The 18,324-nt window shown below is 46.8% G+C and overlaps 1 protein-coding gene across 1 annotated transcript in view; it reads right to left on the bottom strand.

The window, feature by feature from the left end:
• Positions 1–11,731, bottom strand: part of RAB4A (RAB4A, member RAS oncogene family) — a 76,607-nt gene extending 64,876 nt beyond the window's left edge. Inside the window, exon 1 of the mRNA XM_019953907.2 lies at positions 11,462–11,731. Within this exon, the coding sequence (XP_019809466.1) occupies positions 11,462–11,492 (31 nt within the window). The 5' untranslated portion in view covers positions 11,493–11,731. The remainder of the gene's footprint in view (positions 1–11,461) is intronic.
• Between the last annotated feature and the right edge of the window lie 6,593 nt (positions 11,732–18,324).

The raw sequence follows: 18,324 nt of genomic DNA, 5'->3' as shown, positions 1-18,324 counted from the left end.
AGCCATGGATTTAGCAGAAAATGTGCTGATTTTACTGATTTATTTGTTTTTACCATCTGTAAAAACAAATTTTTTCTCTTTCTTTGCTTGAAGTTGGATGTCATACACATTGCATGTCATGTATGTTTTACACGTCAAGTGCACAGTGCCTAACAGCTACAAAAAGGCTTACCAGGAGCAGAAAGCTAGCCATGTCACAGAGGAATTAATGGAGGGGTGTAAGATACATTGTTAGGTTGTATATGATAACTAAGTGTGAACCAAATAGTTTTGTCCATTTGAGTGGGATTGATGTTGTTTTATTACAGTGGATGTTGCTTTGCTCAAAATGACAAAGACATTTTCTGCATACAACTTACGATCGTTACATTCACCTGATGAGGGTTTCCTCAGAATGAGTTACGCTGTAGGGTGGCGGAAAGACCATATTCTAAAACAGAAAATCTAAAATAGACATATGCTACTAATGTACTTTGGCGGGGGGTGGTGGAGGGGGGGTGGGTAATGCATGGCAGGCAGGATACATTAGTTCCCTGCAGTGGAAGCTCAGAGTTTTAACCACTGAACTGCCAGGGAAGTCCCTGTATTTTTAATTTTGCATGATAAATGTAGAATGAAATAACAGGAAAGGTATCGAGTAATTAGAAATCAGTCTTGGGCAAAAGTCAGTCATTGAGGAACACAGACGAATTCACATCAGGAAAAAATGGCCTTCACTGAAACAGCTAACACAAAGCCAGGGGAGTAACTCCAGGGAGAAACCTCATTTGGAATGTACTGACTCGTTTTTACACTCATTTCAAGCAGCCTCCAATTTCCTGGAGCACGGGAGATTGGCAGCACATGCTACAGTATGGCTGTGGCCACAGGGACAATGACAGCCAGTGGCAGGGAACTGGGCACTGGGCCAAGAAGGGGCGCTAACAGCACTGCACATCCAACAGCTGGCCTCCAGCCTTCAGAGACAGCACCGCACATCCAACAGCTGACCCCCAGCCTTCAGAGACAGCACCGCACATCCAACAGCTGGCCTCAAGCCTTCAGAGACAGCACCGCACGTCCAACAGCTGGCCCGCAGCCTTCAGAGACAGCACCGCACATCCAACAGCTGACCCCCAGCCTTCAGAGACAACGCCGCACATCTAACAGCTGACCCCCAGCCTTCAGAGACAGCACTGCACATCTAACAGCTGACCCCCAGCCTTCAGAGACAGTCATGCTGGGTAGACCAGATGCCTGCTGCCTTCCTAGTTTCTCACACAAGCACTGGTGTGAGAGAAAACCTTCTGCTTTTAAGGTTCCCAAAGATTTGAAAGGAAGCACAGGTGGAAGATGGCCTTGACTGCAGGATTCACTCCATGTATTCCACTTCCTGGGACAGTGGGGTCATCAGAGAATGGTTTCTGGCCTCTGATACCAACAACTGAGATAAGAAAGCCTGAAGATCTGGAGGACGCATCCCTGTTGCAGATGCAGATTCACAACGTACACCTGTGACCATGGAGCAGATCTGGGGAGGCAGGGCCTGTGAGGGCCGATTGTGAAGGGAAGCTCATGAGGGTCGGCTGTGAAATGCCCAGGGTCTGACCCCAAGGGGAGCCAGGTCACCTGAGGTGGGGGCCGCGAGAGGCTGCAGGAGAACTGGGGAAGTGAGAGGATGCAGATAAACGTCACGAGCAGCTCTGACCAGAAGCTTAGGTAGGATGGAAAGTAAAGCCGGGGCAGTGAGAGGAGGGGGTAGTGTGGACGCCAGCAGACAAGAAGTGACCACAAGAAAAGCGGATGACTAGTGACGCCCGTCCCTGAGACTCAAGAGATGAGATCTGAGTAGAAGGCAGGGCTGAGTCTCAGCTGGGGACACAGGCAGCAGGAACAGGCCTGGGGTGAGGCGTGGAGGTAGACAGACACGGGTGGAGAAAGGGCAGGAGAGCAGGGAGGCTCCTCAGTGCGGCCCCTTTCTCCTCCAGTCATATAGCGTAGGGGAGCTTGGGGCTTAAGGAGATCACAGGGAAGGTTTAAAACAACCGATGCAGAGGAAAAGCAAGAGGGCCAGGAGAGGGGGAGGTGGCCAGGTACCAGTGAGCTCCCTGCCAGAGGCAAAGGCCACCCATCTACAGGATCTCAATGGGAGAAGAGCTCTGTCCACAAGGCAGCAGGCAGGGCAGGCGGTGGAGAGTCAGGCCGGGCTTCCAGGGTGAGGGCAGCTGAGGAGCGGACAGGGGAAGGCAGGGCTGCGGGCGGCACAGCTGAAGACAGAGCAGCTCACCTCCTGAACAGAAGGGGCTGGAGGGGCATGGGACACCGGGCAGTGAGTAGCTGGGGATGTAAGACGTAAAAGCCTGGAAGTAGGGGCAGAAGAGAGGCTTGGGAGGGGACTGGCGATGACATCAAGGAATCGAGAAGCCAAAGCTGTTGAGTGACTCCTGCGTGGGGACCCTGTGGCTGCCCAGGGTGGGCAAGGAGCTGGGGTGGAGCAAGGGGTGGAGAGCAGGACCCCAAGATAGGGGACCTTGCGGGGTGGGTAAAGGAACAGCCACAAGGACACCGGGGAACAGCAACGGGGAGGAGACAGGAAGGCACAGAACATCAGACGACACGTTCTTCAAACAAAGCTCTGGTTTACTGGGTGGCAGGAATCAAGCAGCAGAGCCCCTGGCAGAGCACTGGCTGAGGCAAGGTGGCCAAGTGTGGCGGCAGGAGAGCAGTGAGCTGCAGGCAGCAGGGAGACACACACACACACACACACACACACACACACACACACGGCTGGGCTGAAGGCCGGGTGCTGGGCTTTGCCTGTGCCACGTGACAGCAGAGAGGACCGTGGCACTGTGAATTCATGTCCAAGGCACAGGCCCCCAGCGCTGCTCACGGCGGAGGGCGGGCTCCGTACCGCGTGGACGAGCGCGCGGGGATCTGACCCACTGCAGGTCTGAGGTGTGCACCCAGGTTCCTCAGCAGGCGAGTAAGCCTAGCCAGCAACCCAGCATCAAAACCACACGTTCTTAGGTGATTTCTACTTGATGTAATAGTATTTTTTTTAAAAAAGAAAAGAAATTATTCTCCTGAAGTAGAAAATGACCCAGAAAAGGAAGCTGGTAGCTGGTGAAGTAGATAGAAATGAAGAGAACTAAATAAAAAACAACTATCTTTAACCAGGAAACAAGTTAGGATCCTTTAAGGAGTAGAATGTTAAATCTGATTGAGGTATTTGAAAGGAAAAAATCATTTAAAGAAATAAAGGCAAGTTGTTTGTCAAAAAGTTTTAGAGAACACTCCAACTAGGGTAATAAAAGGGGAAAAGCTGAACTGTTATTTTTGTATTTGAGGATTCCACAGACAGTGTGTCTTTCCAAACCACAAGTTTGAAGCAAGCATTGAGTACATAATAGTATCTGCAACTTTAGAGATTACACATCTATGAAAGCACCCCTCCCAAATGGGAGAGGTTTTCAGCATTAGCACCCACTTCCCAATTCTGTCTTAAGAGTTAGATTTTGACTCGTATCAAATATCCAGTGTTTGTGGAGAATATGCCCCTAGAGCTGTGCGATCCAGGGGGTCACCACTGATCAAAGAGTATAAGGAAGAGAAGATTTCTGTGGGAAAGAAAAACAGAGTACGAACTTGACTACCTTTGAGAATGAGTTCAAATGCCAGCCCCGCTGCCCTCAGCTCTGGGACCCTGAGCAGGCACCTAGCCTCTTAGTTTCCTCACCTGTAAGTGGGTCCCAGTGTTCACCTTACTCTGTCCTGATGAGAACAGAAAGTACTTTGTGTAGATTATTCTAATTTCACCCTTTATCTAGAGATTAAGATTATAATTCAGGCTGACATACCCATGGCTTCCTTAATAAGGAAAGATTTCCTGATATAAGGGAAACAGAGTAACAGGTCAATACCAGAAGAATCTTATTCAATGATATTGACCTGAAAGGTACTTTAGTCACATGACTGCTAGAAATGACACTGTTCTTGGGAAATGTAACTAGAGAAAATTTACTTTATTACTAAATAATACATATAAGAAGAAATACGGAGAGGGTCAGTTTTAACTTATAATGCTTTTTATAGTTGTGAATATTTATTGAACTTGTTTATCTAAAAACAAACTTTAATATCAGTTTTACCAATAAAGTTTTATTGATGTTTAGACTAGGAAGGTCTCTATGGATTTTAATATTAAAAAGACAATCCAAAATAAGGACTTCATTCTTATAAAGGTATGTGACAGGTATAGTATCCTAGTTTACTTAGGTATTTATGACAGAATTACTTATGGTGCTAATTTAAGGAAAGTGGGAAAATAGCAATGGTCATCAAATAACTGACTTTCATTTCCCCTCCAAAGCATTGTCATGGTCAAGGCGGTTCTGAAGGTGAATGTTAGTCTTCAAAATACCAAATACTTCTATCAGTTTCACAAAGACAGTAAGAACAAAGATTAAATGAAAGTATATTGTGCCTGCAAAATAAGAACAATTTCACTCTTCCTACGAAGACCAGGGACTCTGACCTGTACACAACCATGGCGGGGCCCATGCCCTTTCCACAGCTCTGCTGCAGCTTCCACACTGGAGAAGAGACATCTAAGTGTGTCATCTACTTCAGTAAGATAACTAACTGGAAGAAATTAAGTTCAAACTGAACTGCAGCTGACATTTTTTCTGGAGACTAGGAGGCACCACTGCTGTAGAGGTCTATCTAACATTCAGGCTCCTCTGTCTGTGGAATTTTCCAGGCAAGAATACTGGGGTGGGTTGTCATTTCCTAACTCAGGGGATCTTCCAAACCCAGGAAGCGAACCTGCATCTCCTTTGTTTCCTTCACTGGCAAGCAGATTCTTTACCACTGAGCCACCTGGGAAGCCAGAAATACAGGCTTAAGACAATCATAGCCAGACATTACCTGCCTGTAAGTGGTCCAGGGCAGGCACTTGACCTAACTTGGCCCAATCACATAGGAAGGACGGACTTTATTTCATAAACATGGGAAAGCACTCCTCTTTTCTGTGGATGTAAACAAGGAAGGGTACTCAGATTACATGACTCAGGAAATGAGAGAAGAGGATAACACGGTCAGAGGAGAGAGATGCTAAGAATTTAGGTCCGTGCTAACATGACTGTGCTTCTCAATCAAGCGGTCCTGAAACCTCATCTATAGCTATTTGCAAAAACACATTTTCATATCATCCATGCCACCTGCAGTTGGAAGCCTACTTGATAAAACGACCAAAAGAGCTAACTATTTACATCTATTAAACGGAAATTTTCTTATAAGCATAATTAAAAAGAATTTTTTTTTAAATTTTTGGTCATGTAGAGTCAATTTATAAACAGAGGTGGTTAAGTAAACATGGATATAAAACCAGGGGAGTACATTTAACAAATACATATTTAATAACTACCAACTGCTAGGTATTTTAATATTTGGTGAGCACAGATTCAGGTCACCTGGTGTCTGTCCATTCTGCGGGGAGAGGTCTGCCTGGGTGCCCCAGGCCCCAGGGCAGGGCGCAGGGCCCCCTGAAGAGCCTGATGGGCACACCGAGGCCTGCCTCTGGGCTCTCGTAGCTCCAGGCCGCCAGCTGCCATCTGACTGTTGCGTTCTCCGTACATTCAACTGAGCAGGGGTCAAGTGCTGCCACCCAAGAAGCACAGCAAAGGTGCCTGTGCACCCTCAGTTCCAAGGCACTGGAAGCTGATTTCAGATGTGACTTCTTGAGGGAAGTCCATTTACAAAAAGAATGCCTGGGTAACCTCTTTAGGGGACGTCTGAATTCGAGTTGCGTTTATGTCACATACAATGTAAAAACTGGTAGACTTCTACCGTAAAGAACAGAATTAAACTAACCTTCCAATTGGCTTTTCTGTTCACCCTGGCCTTCTGTTTCATGTTCTGTAGCAAGGAGGGAAACAGACCACCTACCTAGTGGAATCAAAGCAAAGGCTCATTCAGCCTTCCCCGCAGGCTGTCCAGGGACTGGTCACAGCATGAGAGACAGACAGCCAGACAAGCAATCCCCTGCTTTCAAAGAGTCTGTGGTCTGGTCTCAAAAGAGACAAGGTTTGTCACCATTGAGAGTTGACTGAATTGCAAAACAGATCTGCTAAGTCCCCACAGGCAGCAACGAGTGTTTCTTTTATGAGGACGGCTGTCATAACCCATGTAAGCAAGTGAACCAGAGAACCTACTGTAATGAAGTGAGCACATCGCACATAATAATATTGTATATTACAACAAAAAAGGGAGACATGCTGTGTTTTTAAGTCCTCAGTCTCTTTTCTGGAAGATTAAAAATTCATACTTAAAAATGATAAACCTCCTTCTAAAAGACATCCTCTCTGAACTTCCCTGGAGTCCAGTGGTTAAGAATTCACCTGCCAATGCAGGGGACACTGCTTTGATCCTTGGTCCAGGAAGATCTCACATGCCATGGAGCAACTGAGCCTGTATGCCCCGACGGAGGCCCAGCAAAGCCGAACAAATAAAGTTAACTAATAAAATAATACTCTCACCATAAATTATTAGTACTTTATAAATGGTGTCCTTCCCTCCATATCTAAATATTAGCCACTTTAAATGCCCAAAACCTAGCACATAAGAGAAACAGAAAGAGTTATAAGGCTAAGGTCACTAAATGTCAACACATAGGTAGGTACCATTCTGAGCGCAGTGTTGCATCTGGCTCTGGCAGAGCAACCAAGTGTGATTCCTCCAGGTATCACATCTGTCATTATCAGGGATTTGTTTATTGGACAAATTTCTCTCAATGCAAACTTATTTTTGTTTTGAAAGCTCAGTGGGGATTACCAAGGGAGACAATTTGTAGAGACAGAGTCCTTTGACGTATGTGCTGTGCTGAAGTCCACTATCCTCTACATCTGTCTTTCGTGATCCATCTTTTAAATGACAGTACCCTGCACATCACTTCAGATTTTGATTCACAGCTAAAGAGAAGCAAAAGTATTCATCAAACACACAGAACTCAATCCATTACCAAGATGAGACTGGCAGGGAAAGCTGTGACATCCAAAGACAAGTGTTACAGGATGCACAGGAATCAAAGGTTTGCCCACAAACTATTTTCACTGGTGAGTATTCTAATGGTTATTAGAAGTGGGGAAAAAAAATCTATTACATCGTCTGAGCAATTTCTAGAGGATGGTTTAAGAGAAAAGGAAAAAAACAAAGAAACTTCAGCTTCCTTCTTATTCCAAAAAATATTCAGAGCAAAGATTATCTCCTAGGCAAATGCGGAAAATAAGAGTCTGTGGAGTAGCCATGGGTAATCAGTTGGATTTGGGACATAGGCCAGGCTACACCTAGGCCATCCACATGGAAGAAGTAGGTAGGAAGTTGAAACAAACGTATTTTAGCTTGAAGGACTGATGTGGCTAGAAATATTTAGGAGACTTCAGAGAAAGGCAAGCAACAGGCAAGGACTGGAATGCCTCACAGTTCAAAGGAACATGAAAAGTTCTCATAAACTTTTGATTTCTCAAAGACCAGTGTTTTCAAACTTCCATGGCCTGGCGGCACCACACAGAACAGTGCCCTGATAACGCAACTGTGGTCTTTAGACCAACAGCACCTGCATGGCCAGGGAGCTGCGCAGGTGCAGAAGTGAATACGCAAAACCAGACTTTGCATCTTTCACACACCAGTGGGCTGTGGCACGTGCAGTTGGAACCATGGTGGTAGTGTTCCCCAAATTCTGGTCTTTGTTCACCAATTTTCCATGGTGACAAAAATACAAGCATTTAAAATGACAAATTCATTCAATTGAGGGAAATACCCTTTATTCTGAGGTCACATGCTTCCTCTGTTGACATTTTTTATATGCCCTAACAAAATACAGTAATGGCAATTAAGTGATCTCCCTAACAGCAAGTTATCTCATACTTCACTGGAACCAAGGTGAATTTGAAGACGTATATCCTGTGCCTAGAATATTCTGCTTACTCCACTTTGCCTTCTCAGGCCTAAATTTCTCCTTGAATCATACTCTGACTACTATGTATTGGTTTCCCATGGCTGCTATAACAAAATACCACAAACTGGATCGTTTATTTTGTAGTCTTCATAGTTCTAGGCTACAAGTCCCAAGTCAAGCTGCCAGTCAGCCTATCCGAGGACACCAGCGAAGGGCTCCCTCCTTGCCCCTCCCTAGCTTCTGGCGGCTGCTGGCCACTCTTGGTGCTCCTGGGCTTGTAGTTCTTCAAACCACATTCCTTCCTTCGTGAGTCCACATCCAAACTCCTCTCATTTTACAAGAACTCCAATGCATGAGAGCTCAGCCTAACCCGACATGACCTCCTCTGAACCTAATTACACCTATAAAGACCCTGTTTCCAAACAAGGTCACATTCACAGGGTGCCTGGGCTTAGGACCTGAACATACCTTTTGGGGGATACAATTCAACCCATGGCAGCATACAGTCATACATTTTAAAAAGAAAATATCCTGATAATTCTCAAAATTATATGGTAAATACTGTAATACTTTCAAACTAAAGCACAAAATAAAAATATTACGAGTACACTGTAATAAAGCTAGTACAAGACCAACAATGTGTGTTCTTGCTTCATAAACTGTTGTCATGGTAGAATGCATAAATTACAGCGTGTATAGAGAAGTGACTTAGATTTTTTTCCTCATTCTCAAACTGCCTCAGCCCTTAAATCTTTTTTTTTTTTTAATTTCTAGCATCTTCTATACCACTTACACTTTTTAGCTCCTTTCTGAACATCACTGCTTGATATTAATATTTGACTTGTTAGTTTTTGTCTCACAAATCTTGGTATCAGAAATCACCTAAAGCCAATCTGTGATCAACCAATCGACCTCCTTGGGAAGTCCCAAGCCACATCAACTGGCCAGGCCTTTAAGAATGCTTAAAGTATCTGTGAAGCACTGTTTCAGTTTAGGGATAATCAGCAGGAACTTTCAGTCAGAAATCTGTATGCTTGAGATTTCAATGTTGTATTGCAATATTACATAAAGTATTACATAAGGTGTGGTATTCATGTGGTTGGTGCTTCTGGAGCAGCAAAATGTTGAACACTAGTCACTGGAGGGTGAAATACTGCCTTAAAAAGCTAAAAGGCATGCAGACACAGCTCATGAACAGTACACTGGTAAGCAATAGTTCTTCATTTTTCATCATATCCCTGTCAAACTACAGAGATTCCTTTTCCAGAAGAGAGAAAGTGAGCACAGAGTACTACGGAGTTTAAAGATTAGGAAAACATTCCTTTACCATCTACCTAAGAGGCAAACGTCTGGAAGGAGGGAAACTGTTTTCCATCTGGGAAACAATACTATGCAAATCTATCACTGATAAGTGAAGGTCATAGCTTGGTTTGGGGTGACTTTTATTTTGGGTTAGCACTGTGAAGTGCCACACTTGCTCTTGCTAAAACTAATTTTCTATGTGTTTCCCTTAATTTCTTCTATTAGAGGGAAGGTAAAAAGTAAAAACATATTTGGAAGCTACCATGAAATAAGAGTAATAAAGGTCAAAGCCTGATGAACAGAATTTGATCAGTTGACCTGTGATGCTCGATGAGCTCTGTCTGAAATGGAGATACCATGTTTTATCAAGGTTATCATTTCATACGAAATATGGTGTCTCCACTTCAGAGGAAATGGCAACCCACTCCAGAATTTTTGCCTGGAGAATCCCATGGACAGAGGAGCCTGGCAGGCTACAGTCCATGGGGTCACAAAGAGTTGGACACAACTGAAATGACTTAGCATGCAAACACTGTTTCATATGGGGGCTTCCCAGGTGATGCTAGTAGTAAAGAACCCGCCAGTCAATGCAGGAGACATAAGAGATGTGGGTTCTATCCCTGGGTTGGGAAGATCCCTGGAAGTGCGCATGGCAACCCACTCCAGTATTCTTGCCTGGAGAATGCCATGGAGAGAGGAGCCTGGAGGGCTACAGTCCATAGGGTCACAAAGAGTCGGACACGACTGAAGCAACTTAGCATGCATGTTTCACGTGAGACAGATGAAACACAAAAGCTCCATCTTCCAGTGCTCCTCCTAACTCATAACCCCACTTGGTTTCTTACTTGGACTCTGCACTGCTCCCATGTGCTCCTTCTCCACGTCAGAGAGGAAAAGAAAGTGTGGGGAAAGGAGCACTTGAAAAACAAAAAGCAAAAGCGTAACCAACACTTGCTGGAGAGGCAGACCACGTGGATGTGGCAAGTGCAGTAGCATGAGAGGCTCTGACAACACTGATCCTTACAAGCCAGGGGTGTGCTCTCGGACTCCCTAAACCTTCTAGGAATAGCTGTCTTGCTCCCAGTGTTATCAAGAACAGGGCAGGTACCAGGCATAGGAGTGGCTGAAGGTGGAGCAAATGCCTGGGTGCTTGAGGGGCCTCAACCACAGTCCTCTTACAGGCATCCTGGATCCCTCAGGGCCTGGGCACTTGTAGACCAGTTCATGCCTCCGTGCCTCAGGTCTGAGTCACATTTCTTTTTAATATACCTTCAGAGACCACATTCCTTCAGAACTCCAGCCTGGGTTTGTTTGTTGTTTTTTTTAACATTCATTAGTATCATAAGTGGATTAACACTGTATCCCCCAATGGACCGTAAACTTGCCAAGACCAGAACCGTGCAGGTGGGTACCTTGCAGTGTTGGAAACCACACCAGCCCATAAAGCCGGTCCTATCTGCTGACAGAAAAGGGGCAGCACGCCAGGGCACACGGAAGACATGATGAATTTGACTAGAGGTAATGTTTTTGAACTCGAGCCCCTCACTGGGGCTGTAAAATCCAAATTAGACTTAATCTGAGAATGCACACATCTCAGAGTGACTCCAGACTGGTAAACACTAGTAAACCTTGATACAAAGCAGAGATGTACTCCATTGTTTATTTTTACCACGCAGGACAAAAACACACATTATGAATTGGGAAGGCTTTCGTTTATTAAAAAAAAAAAGGAAATCTCTGCTGGCTGCCTTCGGGTGTGAGTGCTACAGAAGAAGCAAAAATCAAGCAGAATAGGCTGTGCTTCCGAGGTGTTTATAGTCTTGCAAAGACACATTTATAAAGAGCCATCATACAGCTTGAAAGATCTCTGAAGGAAGAAATGCCTATCCATAAGTCCTTGTAATATCCGTGCAAAGGAAGGAATTTCAAGCAAGGAAAGGTCAAAGTGGAAGAGCCGAAGAACACACTCAACTGCAGGCGTCGTCCCAAGTCCTTCACATACCTCGCTAGGGACAATATCGCAGTCTCTAATGGGCTTCCCTAAACCCTGAACTAACATGAGACGAAGAAACGGAAACCCTACCGGCAAGTACGCGGAGAAGCAGCAAGCAGACCCTCGGAGAAGCAGATCACATAGCCGGGCTACCCTCGGGCGGCCGCGCCCCAGCACTGGGATCCCGGTCCCCGCGCCCCCGGCCCCGGCCCGCGCCCCCCGCCCCGTACCGTAGGTCTCGGACATGGCCGTCTGCGACATCTTGGGAGCGGCTCCGCCTCTCGCGGGGCGCCGCTGCGGCTCCGCCGAGCCGGCGGCAGGGAGGCCGGGGAGTCGGCCGCGCCTCGGTGGGGTACGCGAGGGGCAGGGGAGAGGAGGAGGGAGGGGCCCGCGGTCCCCAAGGCAACTGCCGGCCCCCAGCTGCTGCGGCCCCGCCGGACTGCGGGCTCCGCGCAGGCGCACGGCCTCGCCCCGCCGGTCTGGACGCCGAGGGGAGGGGCAGGGGCGGAGGGGAGGGGCAGGGGCGGAGGGGAGGGGCAGGGGCGGAGGGGAGGGGCAGGGGCGGAGGGGAGGGGCAGGGGCGGAGGGGAGGGGAGGGGCGGAGGGGAGGGGAGGGGCGGAGGGTAAGAGGGGGCGCGAGACCCAGTCCTCGCTGGGGGCGCGCGCACGGGGCGGCTGGGGCGGGTCCGGCGAGGGGCGTAGCCAAGCCGGGGGCGCGCGGGGGCGCGCGGCCCCTGCAATGTCTGCAAGGGTCGGGAGACGCCGGCGGCCCGCAGGCCCGGAGGTGACAGAAGGGGCTGGGGGTGTCCGGGGCTGAGCCAGCAGGGTCCGCTCCCTCACAGGGAAGGCTGAGTGCCCGCCTTGGAGAGGAAGGCCGCCCTTTGCCAGGTGGGCCGCCTCCGCAAAGACTTGGTCGTCGTCATCTGGGGCACTCGGCCAAGGAAGGACTTCCTCTGAGCTGTAATGATCAACCCGCGGCGGGGTGAATGTGTACCTAGGAGGCGGTGGCCGCAGGTGTCCAGCGGGAGGCCAGCGCTGCCGCCTGGGAGGCAGGCTGACTTGCCGGGGATGGAGCTTTCACTCCTAACCTCCGGGGCCCTCGCCGGTGGGGCTGAGCTGGCCTCTGGGGAAAGCTGACAAAGTCTCAGGATGTACCTGTTCCGAAGAGTCCCTAGAAAACTGTAGTCGTCACCCCTCTGCACTCCAATTTAGGGGAATGTGGCCTTTGGACAGGAAGCATCTCTCGGCCCTCAGCCGCGGGTGTATTTTCTACGGGTAGGAGTTGTTGGTTGAATATTTTGATGTAAGGAGTACAGCTGAATTCAGAATCCCCTTCTGTTGGCAATGTAGTGATAAACAGGAAAAGATTTTTGGATGGGATTTTGCTCCACTGGAGCATGATCAGGACCACGTGGTATCGCATAAGACTCAATCTTGTTCAAAAGACACAGTAGGTATGCCCTGGCTAACCTCCCAAGTGACGTGGGTGGTGGGGGCAATGCCAGAAAATACATTTTACTGAAGTCCATTTGAGTCTGTCCTCCAAATTGGCATCAGTCCTTCCCTGGTCATTCCTCTCCTCCCCAGCAGCTGTCTGGCTCTACATGGTTCCTCTCTCTGATTCTCCTAGAAAATAGATACTCTGCTTCTACATCACAGAGGAGCCCTTCCTGCGCCGCCTCCCCGCTGGGCAATGTGGTTCAGTTCAGTTCAGTTCAGTCATTCAGTCGTGTCCGACTCTTTGCGACCCCATGAATCGCAGCAAGCCAGGCCTCCCTGTCCTTCACCATCTCCTGGAGTTCACTCAAACTCACATCCATCAAGTCGGTGACGCCATCCAGCCATCTCATCCTCTGTCATCCCCTTCTCCTCCTGCCCCCAATCCCTCCCAGCATCAGAGTCTTTTCCAATGAGTCAACTCATCGCATGAGGTGGCCAAAGTACTAGAGTTTCAGCTTTAGCATCATTCCTTCCAAAGAACACCCAGGACCGATCTCCTTTAGAATGGACTGGTTGGATCTCCTTGCAGTCCAAGGGACTCTCAAGAGTCTTCTCCAGCACCACAGTTTAAAAGCACCAATTCTTCGGGGCTCACAGTCCAACTTTCACATCCATACATGACCACTGGAAAAACCATAGCCTTGACTAGACGGACCTTTGTTGGCAAAGTAATGTCTCTGCATTTGAATATGCTATCTAGGTTGGTCATAACTTTCCTTCCAAGGAGTAAGCATCTTTTAATTTCATGGCTGCAATCACCATCTACAGTGATTTTGGAGCCCCCAAAAATAAAGTCTGACACTGTTTCCACTGTTTCCCCATCTACTTCCCATGAAGTGATGGGACCAGATGCCATGATCTTAGTTTTCTGAATGTTGAGCTTTAAGCCAACTTTTTCACTCTCCTCTTTCACTTTCATCAAAAGGCTTTTTAGTTCCTCTTCGCTTTCTGCCATAAGGGTGGTGTCATCTGCATATCTGAGGTTATTGATATTTCTCCCGGAAATCTTGATTCCAGCTTGTGCTTCTTCCAGCCCAGCATTTCTCATGATATACTCAACATATAAGTTAAATAAGCAGGGTGACAATAGACATCCTTGACGTACTCCCTTTCCTATTGAAAGGTTGTTGTTGAATCACACGAATACACCGGGATTCTTGGCCCCCGGAGGAGAAGAATTCAATCCGGGGCCAGAGACGAGGCTTGATCGCTTGGATCTTTTGTGTAATAAAGTTTTATTAAAGTATAAAGGAGATAGAGAAAGCTTCTGACATAGGCATCAGAAGGGGGCAGAAAGAGTACCCGCTTGCTAGTGTTAACAATGAGGTTATATAATCCAAAGAATGTCTGGAGGTTGTAAAGACCTCCTCCGACCTACTCCCATAATTTACATTTTAAGATAACAGAAGGTTGAATCCAAAGACTGTCCTTAGGCAGGATACATTATTGGTATATAATCCTAAGGAATGTGGAGAAAGAAAAAAAGTTTGTCCTTTTTTCCTCCTTGAGAATTCCAGACCCCTCTCTCCTCGGGGACCCCTAGACTCCCTATCAACCTGCCTAGGAAATGACTCTCTCACTATTTGGAACCAGTCTGTTGTTCCATGTCCAGTTCTAACTGTTACTTCCTGACCTGCATATAGGTTTCTCAAGAGGCAATGTGGTAGGAACTGTAGTTCTCTAGGATTATTTTGTATATATCCCTGGTTCAGTGGCTGGAACACATTGTTACTTTCTTCAGGTTAGGGTTGATCTACACTCCTGAGTATAGTAGTCTTACTCTGATTAGAGCTATTTCAGAAGAAAGATAGTGATCCATTCTTTACATCTAAGTGTTCTTGTCAGGAACTTCTGTAGATGATAAGAAAGAAGTCACTGAGTTATTGAAACTGGACCTGATGAATTGTGAAACCTGGACAGAGTGATAGAAATAAAAATTAAATGACTGTTTCAAAACTGAGAGCGGGTTTCCTTAGAAGATGAATACTTAGATGGGCCTTCAGGAAAGATTGTTTGTTTTGGAAAAACCACCCGGAGAAGCCATTTTTGTCTTAGTTTGCAAATATAAAGCCAAACATCACAACTAGAAGGGGAAATACTCAAGAACTGAGGTTTGAAGGAGCTGGGCTTACTTGAATAATAATGGGAAAGGTGATTTGCATCTCAGCTACTTTTGAATCTTTGAGAGAAAATACGTTTCTCCTAAGTGTTCTTGGAAACTGCTTTGATTCTGAGGTGGTGATGATTGTGTGTAAGGGAAACTTACCACAAAATTAATTTGTGTTTTCTTCAGCTATTTTCTCCTTTCTCCTCACAGAAGGTTTCCATAAGCCAAGGCACACTGGAGATACTTCTGAGGGAAATGAAAGGAGAAGGATTTCTTCCAAAATAGATACTGCCTCCTCCTCAGGTCAGTGGGCACTTTCCTTTTTGTTCCCTGACATGCCTCACATTTAACAAGCAATTAGGAGCTTTGGAGATTGCCAGGCTCCAAAAAAGTCCTGTTGCCCAGGACTGGCAGAAGCCCACGTGGCTGGGGACAGTGGGACAGATGGGCTCCTAGGCACAGGGCCGGACCTGGAACCGTGGCCTAGTCCCCTGGAGGGGGCATTAGAAAGATCTAGAGATGAGAATCCTGCATGACCCTGACATTTCAGGGAGCAGTGACACTGGGAACAAAAGGACGTGGCATCTTGGCAGTGCCAGGCTTGGCGGAAGGCATTGGTCACGGTCTGTGTGGCAGTGACTTTCCTTGGTAACTGAAAGCGAAGAACAGGAGCCAACTTGTGTTTGAGTGTTTGGGGACTCAGAAGTATCTGGATGATACTGTGAGAAAGTGCCAAGTTCTGCACAGGTTGGTGGAGTCTTGAAAAGGTCCCTTAGTTAAACACTCAGGCTGGTGACACCTGTGACATATAACTCATATTTTTAAGGTGGAGGAGCCCGCAGAAGCTGCTGGGCTGGTTTGCCTTCTAGGGCCAAACAAGACTACCTCTGTAATGGGATATGTGTGGTGTCAGGGCGTATTCAGTCAGCATAGGCTAAGTCAGCTGTAGTAACAGAGAGGCCCCAACACGTCTGCGAAGGCCGTCTCTGCCTCAGCCTGCCTGCCCCGCTCCCTCGTCCTGGCAGAGACTCGGCTCTGCATGCTGTTGGCAGACCCAGGCTGACCCAAGGCTAAGCTGCACATGTAGTCCCACCATCTCTGGGGCAGAAGAAGGACATGGCGCCACATGATTAGCTTGTGAGGACCAACTGGGAGCTGACAGAATCACTTTCTTTGACATTTTACAGGCCAAAGCAAGTGATGTGGTTACAGCTCAGGCAGAGAGCCCAATGTCATTCTTGCTCCAGGAAGAGAGAAGAGGGTTGTGGAGAGATGTTTCCCTGCCCTCCCCTGCCACGCCATCCCTGGGAGCTCTCACCTGTGCAGGCAGCTCATTCTGCTTTTATTTTGAACAATTGCACTGAAGTATAGCTGACATTTAAACTACACACTTCAATAATTTTTGGTATCTGTGTATACCTGTTACTGCTACTTGGATGTCCCTGCTTCCAAGCCTTTAAGGTGGACAGAGGCATTTTTTAATGATTCTGTTTCATTTGCTTTTTGCTTATTAGGAATAAGTACTTGTGAGATTATGTTCGTGGTTGTTTTAGGGTCTTCAGTGGTTGTTTAGTGGTTGTTTTAGGTCTTGGGGCTTCCCTGGTGGCTCAGATGAAGAATCTGCCTGCAATGCAGGAGCCTTGGGTTCAATCCCTGGGTTGGAAAGATTCCCCTGGAGAAGGGAATGGCTACCCACTCCAGTATTCTTGCCTGGAGAATCCCATGGACAGAGGAGCTTGGTGGGCTACAGTCCATGGGGTCACCAAGAGTCAGCCGTGACTGAGCAACAATCACTTCACTTTACTTGGGGCTTCACTGGTAGCTTGGTGTTAAAGAGTCTGCCTGCCAATACAGGAGACACAGGTTCAGGCCCAGGTCTGGGGGGATCCCACATGCCGAGGAGCAGCTGGGCCTGTGTGCCACAACTATTGAGCTTGTGCTGTAGAGCTCGGGAGCCGCAGCTAATGAGGCCAGAGCACCCTAAAGTCCTTGCTCTGCAACAGGAGAGGCCACCACACTGAGCAGCCCTCACACTGCTGCTGGAGAGTAGCCCCTGCTTGCTGCAACTAGAGAAAAAGCCCGTGTAGCAACGAAGACCCAGTGCAGCCAAAAATAAACAAAATTTTTCAGAAAAAAACAATTTTATAGTAAATCCTTTACCTCATCACTGTCCACTTTCCATTCCCAGCAACTCACCCCTAACTTCCCCACCCACTGTGCTGTGCATCTTGTATCCTCACATTTCTTATACACCCCACATATGTTGTTGCTATTTTTGCTTTAAGCAGCCAGTTTACTCTCTTTTTAAAACTGTGATAAAGTTCCTCTCATGAAATTGACCATCTCAACCATCTGACTTGAAGAGTACAGTTCAGTCATTCAGGCCCTCTGTGACTGTGGGGGATTGGTCTCAGCAGCCCCTGTGGATACCCAAATCCATGGATGCTCAATCCTTTGGATAAAACGATGTGGAGCAGTTGGTCCTCTGCTTCTGTGGTTCCACAGCCACAGATTCAACCAACCACAGAGGAAAATTTCAATCAGTGGTTGGTGGAATCTGTGGATGCGAAACCCATGCATAAGGGGGGTTCACTGTATATTTATTGAAAAAATCCATATATAAGTAGACCCATGCAGTTCAAACCTGCAGTGTTCAAGGGTCACCTCTGTTTACAGTGTTCAGCCATTACATCCTCCATTCACAAAATTCTTTCCATCTTGCAAAAATGTAACTGCACCTATTAAACACTGACTCCCATTCCCCTCACCTCCTACCCCAGAAAACGACCATTCCATTTCTCTGTCTACAAATCTGACTGCATCATGTGAATGCAATCACACATTTGTCCTTTTGTGACTGGCTTATTTCACTGGGCATCATGTCTTCCAGGCTCATCCATGTTGTAGCACGTGTCAAAATCTCCTTCCTATATATTCCACAGTATGTTTTACCACGTTTTCCAGCAAATTCCTTGTTCAACAATAAAAGCAAGCATTTCATACTGAGCCTATAGGTAGCATATCTAGGATTCCCCAGTCCCTAGTGAGAATGCAGATCTCCACTGCTGTGATTCCCCTTTTGCCTGCAGGACTTTCCCAGTGGATCTTGAAGCACAGATCTGCTGATGATGCATTCTTTCAGCTTATGTCTATCTAAAACAGTCTTTATTTCATCTCTGCTTTTGAATATTTTTGATAAATTTTTATTTCTAAATTAATGTGTTTTCCCCCCTATTAAAATGTTCTCTGGCTTATGTTGTTTCTGGTCAGAAGTCTGCTGTCGTTCTTATCTTTATACCTTTGTAGGCAAGGTGTCTTTTCTCTCTGCCAGTACTTAAGATTTTATCTTCATTTCTGGTTTAAGCACTTTGATTATGATGTGCTGCAATGTGCTTTGGTGTGGTTTCCTTCATGGCTTTTGTCCTCCAGTTTCATTAAACTTCTTTAGGTGTGTGTGTGTATGAGTTTCTACTTTTTATCAGATTT

This window comes from Bos indicus, chromosome 28 (genome assembly GCF_029378745.1).
Source record: "Bos indicus isolate NIAB-ARS_2022 breed Sahiwal x Tharparkar chromosome 28, NIAB-ARS_B.indTharparkar_mat_pri_1.0, whole genome shotgun sequence".
Classification (NCBI taxonomy): Eukaryota; Metazoa; Chordata; class Mammalia; order Artiodactyla; family Bovidae; genus Bos; species Bos indicus.
This window is presented reverse-complemented; position numbering and strand designations above follow the sequence as displayed.